The sequence below is a fragment of the Lutjanus erythropterus genome, unplaced genomic scaffold (assembly GCF_056507025.1).
Source record: "Lutjanus erythropterus isolate fLutEry1 unplaced genomic scaffold, fLutEry1.hap2 Scaffold_525, whole genome shotgun sequence".
In the NCBI taxonomy this organism is placed as follows: domain Eukaryota; kingdom Metazoa; phylum Chordata; class Actinopteri; order Lutjaniformes; family Lutjanidae; genus Lutjanus; species Lutjanus erythropterus.
This window is the reverse complement of record NW_028146716.1, coordinates 1-5,000: the sequence shown is the minus strand read 5'-3', so window position 1 is coordinate 5,000 and position 5,000 is coordinate 1. Positions and strand designations below refer to the sequence as shown.

General features: G+C 41.5%; 1 protein-coding gene across 1 annotated transcript in view; it reads left to right on the top strand.

Annotated features, from left to right (window-relative positions):
- The window catches only part of LOC146303819 (EGF-containing fibulin-like extracellular matrix protein 1), an 11,091-nt gene extending 7,101 nt beyond the window's left edge, over positions 1-3,990 (top strand). Inside the window, exons 6-9 of the mRNA XM_084714353.1 lie at positions 958-1,077; positions 1,158-1,281; positions 2,010-2,202; positions 2,789-3,990. Of these exons, the coding sequence (XP_084570479.1) occupies positions 958-1,077; positions 1,158-1,281; positions 2,010-2,202; positions 2,789-2,950 (599 nt within the window). The 3' untranslated portion in view covers positions 2,951-3,990. The remainder of the gene's footprint in view (positions 1-957; positions 1,078-1,157; positions 1,282-2,009; positions 2,203-2,788) is intronic.
- Positions 3,991-5,000: the final 1,010 nt, after the last annotated feature.

Here is a 5,000-nt window from a genome sequence, read left to right as displayed (position 1 = left end):
TTGTCTCTGTTTTGTGTCTGTCTTGTCTCTGTTTTGTCTCTGTTTTGTCTCTGTCTTGACTCTGTTTTGTCTCTGTTTTGTGTCTGTCTTGACTCTGTTTTGTCTCTGTATTGTGTCTGTCTTGACTCTGTTTTGTCTCTGTTTTGACTCTGTTTTGACTCTGTTTTGACTCTGTTTTGTCTCTGTTTTGTGTCTGTCTTGTCTCTGTTTTGTCTCTGTTTTGTCTCTGTCTTGACTCTGTTTTGTCTCTGTTTTGTGTCTGTCTTGACTCTGTTTTGTCTCTGTTTTGTGTCTGTCTTGACTCTGTTTTGTCTCTGTTTTGTCTCTGTTTTGACTCTGTTTTGTCTCTGTTTTGACTCTGTTTTGACTCTGTTTTGACTCTGTTTTGTCTCTGTTTTGTGTCTGTCTTGTCTCTGTTTTGTCTCTGTCTTGACTCTGTTTTGACTCTGTTTTGTCTCTGTTTTGTGTCTGTCTTGACTCTGTTTTGTCTCTGTTTTGTCTCTGTTTTGTCTCTGTTTTGTCTCTGTCTTGTCTCTGTTTTGTCTTTGTTTTGTCTCTGTCTTGTCTCTGTTTTGTCTTTGTTTTGTCTCTGTTTTGTCTCTGTTTTGTGTCTGTCTTGACTCTGTTTTGTGTCTGTCTTGACTCTGTTTTGTCTCTGTTTTGTCTCTGTCTTGTCTCTGTCTTGTCTCTGTCTTGTCTCTGTTTTGTCTCTGTTTTGTCTCTGTTTTGTCTCTGTTTTGTGTCTGTCTTGACTCTGTTTTGTCTCTGTTTTGTGTCTGTCTTGACTCTGTTTTGTCTCTGTTTTGTCTCTGTTTTGTGTCTGTCTTGACTCTGTTTTGTCTCTGTTTTGTCTCTGTTCTGACTGTTTTGTCTCTGTCTTGTCTCTGTCTTGACTCTTTTTTGTCTCTGTTTTGTCTCTGTCTTGTCTCTGTCTTGTCTCTGTTTTGGGGTTACCAGATGTAGATGAGTGCCTGCTGTCCTCCTACATCTGTCAGTGGCAGTGTGTGAACCAGCCTGGTTCCTACGGCTGTGTCTGTCCTGAAGGATACCAGCTGCAGGGAACACGCATGTGTCAAGGTACACACCTGCAGTCAGTACTCAGGGTTAAGTCTGGACAGGTTCTAAAGAGATGACATGTGTTCCGGTTCCGTTCACAGATATTAACGAGTGTGAAACAGGACCAAACTGCCGTGAGGACCAGGTGTGCTGGAACTATTTTGGAGGGTACCGCTGCTATCCCAGAAACCCCTGCCACGAGCCGTACGTCCAGACTGGAGAAGGGTGAGACTCACCTGGGCTCCTTCACACACCTGGAACACTCATGTTCAAAAAAAACATAAAAAACAATATAACAACAAAAATGATAGAGGACTAAAATGATGTCAAATACGTAACAAGACTAAACAAAATAAAATGTGTAACCGGACTGAACACGATGAAAACTGTAAAATACATACAAGACAAAAATGACAAACAAGACATAACAAGGGAAAATGACGTAAAATCTGCCAGAATGTGAGACAGACGGAGACGGAGACTCTGTGGTGGAGAAAAGCTGAGCTTCACTTGTCTTTACACAGAAACAGTCAGTAGAAATGTCCTTCAGACGACTTTTTACTTTTATACACTGAGGACATTTGAGAGCCTGAACCTTTTCACTTTTACTGCAGTAAACAAGTTGAATCAGTACTTCTACTTTTACTGGAGTATCTGTGCTTCTACTGCAGTAAAGTCTGTGTGGACTTATGTCTCCTCTGCCTAATAACCACCTAATGACCAACTACCAACACCACAGCAACCGTCTGGAAAGCCATAATAACCACCTGTTACATCACAGCAAGCTCATAAACATTTCTTAGCAACTACCCATCAGCCCTGGAAAATACCCAGAACCACTTAGAAACGCTGCGGTAACCATCGTGGAACACCTGGGTCAGCAGCTGTCAGGTTGTTCAGTATGAGGACATATGACATCACATGATGACATGTTGTCTCTGGTCTGTCCTCAGTCGCTGCAGCTGTCAGTCTCTGAGCGCATGCAGAGGACTTCCTCCCTCCATCGTCTACAAGTACATGAGCATCACGTCGGAGCGCTCGGTGCCGGCGGACATCTTCCAGATTCAGGCCACCAGCGTCTTCCCCAACATGATCAACAGCTTCAGGATCAAAGCTGGGAACGAGGAGGGACAGTTCGTCCTCCGGGTGAGACGCGCTCTGATGTCATCAGCATCATCATCTTCATCTGTTTGCCAGAGTTCGAGCAGTATTCCCTCCTTTTTTAAACCAGGAAGTGAGACGGGTTCTTCGGGTATAGCTGACCCTTCTTATGCCTGATTAAATCATCTGAGACACAACTTTTCATAAAATATATTTTAAAACAAAGATGATAATGACATCAGATTTTACAGCTCTGATGTTATTGACAGATTTTGATTTGAAGGATTTTCACACATTTTTAAATTGTCTGAAGTTGTGAATTCTTGTCTTCTGTTTTCTGACAGACGGTTCACAAATTAAAACACTTAAAGCAAAACAAAACATTTCATACATTATTTCATATATATAAATCCTTATAAAATAAAACTTCACTGAACAAGAATTAGAATTATCATTGTCAGACATGATTTGTTCCATTTCTCATGAACAGCTGATTGAATCCAAATCAATGTTTCACCTGTTCTCATGTTTTTAATCTCATCTCCGTCTCACATCACTTTTTTCTTCTCATGTCTCCTGTCTGTTTATAAAATAATCATCACTGACGCCCGATTGGTCGTTTCTGTTGCAGCGGTCCAGTAACGTGAGCGCCATGCTGGTGATGACGCGTCCTCTGATTGGTCCCAGAGAGCACGTCCTGGACCTGGAGATGGTGACGCAGAACTCAGCGCTGAGTTATCAGTCCAGCTCGTTGCTCCGCCTCACCATCATCGTCGGACCGTACGCCTTCTAGGAGCTTCCTGCATTTACACCAATCTGCTTCAAGGACACTCTCCAGAACACTTTCCAGGAAACTGTCTTGGACACTTTCTACGACACTTTCCAGGACTCTTTCTAGGACACTTTAAGGACACTTTCAGGACTCTTTCTAGGACACTTTAAGGACACTTTCAGGACTCTTTCTAGGACATTTTCTAAGACATTTTCCGGGACAGTTTCAAGGAGATTTTCCTGGACGATTTCTAAAGCATTTTGAAGGACACTTTCCAGGATATTTTCCAGGACCATTTCAGGATGTTTTCTAGGAAACTTTCTAGAAACCTCTCTGGGAACCTTTCTATGATTCTTTCTAAGACACTTTCTAGGACACTTTCTAGGATGCTTTCTAGGACACTTCCTGGACTCTTTCTAGGACACTTTCCAGGATTATTTCATGACACTTTCCAGGACATTTCCAGGACGTAAACGTTAACATGTTTCTTTCAGTGGATGTTTGACTCGTTTGTCTTTGCTGTAAAACCAGGACACTTTAAACATGTCTCCTGTCTCTGTGTCTGTTGTTACATAACCAGAGGAAACTCTGACGGCTCCTTTTCTGTTTTCTCAAACTGATGATGTCACCAGGACAGCGTCCAGCCAGGGTTCAGCTCTGCAGGGACATTACATCACATCCTGTCCTCTTTTCTCCTCCACTCACTTTGGCCCAGTCCTGGTGTCCACCCTCGCTGACTCACAGACTCTGAGACGTGTCTCCAGTAATTCTGCTTCACATTTCACTGTCAGACCATTGAGTCCACCAGGTCTCTGTCCTTTGTCTGTCTCTCAGACTGTTTGAGTCTTTCATGTCCACTTTTCTTGAGAATTACCCACAATTCAAAGTGTTGTGACATTAAACACAGGCTTACCATGTCTTGTTGATGACATCACGTGTCAACATCTGATTGATGTCATGACTCTACGAGGTTTTTATCATCAGAGTGAGAGCTCGTCTTTTTCTCTCAAACTCAATTATTTACTTTAATCCAGAAACAATAAAAGTAATAAAACATGTTGAAACCTCCCTGTTTATATTTGTGTTTGTTTTCATATAGAATCATCTGTTGATATTTTCATGTTTTCTTCTTTGTATTTGTGTTGTTTGTGCAGCTGTTGTTTACCTGCATGTTTTTGTAAATTAGGAAAACAAAAACAAACCAGTGAACAAACATTAAAGGAGCGACTGCAAGAAAAAATAAGATTACGACTGAGATTTCTTCTTCTTCTTCTTCTTCTTCTTCTTCTTCTTCGTCGTCTTTGTTTGTGGAAGCTTCAGGGTTCAGCTGGAGAGAATCCAGTCTTCACTCATCATCAGCTCACGTTCTCGTCAAATGAAATCCATCTTTTCTACGAGCTTCTGATTGGCTCAGAAGTTTTTACTGCGTATTTATTCACTTGGACGTGAGGGAAAGTTTGAGGTGTTAAGAAAACGACGAACGAGCAGAACAACAGATGTGAGATAAAATGAGATCAAATTGAAATCGTGGTATCGGCGCCGTGCGTCTGTGTTCTCCACGTTCTCACCTGTTCTTCAACTCTTTCCTGTGACAATTATTTTCATTATCAATTAATCTGTCAGTTATTTTCTAAATTAATTCATTAATCCTGTCACACTCTTTTTAGTGCCTCTGTGCTCATAACGCCTCCTAACTTTGACCTTTGACCTGTGAAACGAGGATGATTATTGTGGGATTCCAAAAGAAGAGATGACACCGGTGTTCCTGAAATCACTGTTCACCACGAGCTCGGGTTCTTCATTTCAAACAGCATACATGAACAAAGAACACTCAAACATCAACATCTGTCTGTCTAGAAACATCTGGTTTATCTCAGTCCGTCCAAACAGCCTCAGTATGGACAGGACTTTGTCCACCAGCCGTCCTGCAGTGTATCGTGGGAAACAACCACACAAACATCCTGACAACCTTTTCAATCTTCTTCATCATTAATCTGTCAGTTATTTTCTTGATGAACTGACAGTTAATGTTGTTCACATCCTCAGAAAATATTCACAATTAAAAAGCAGA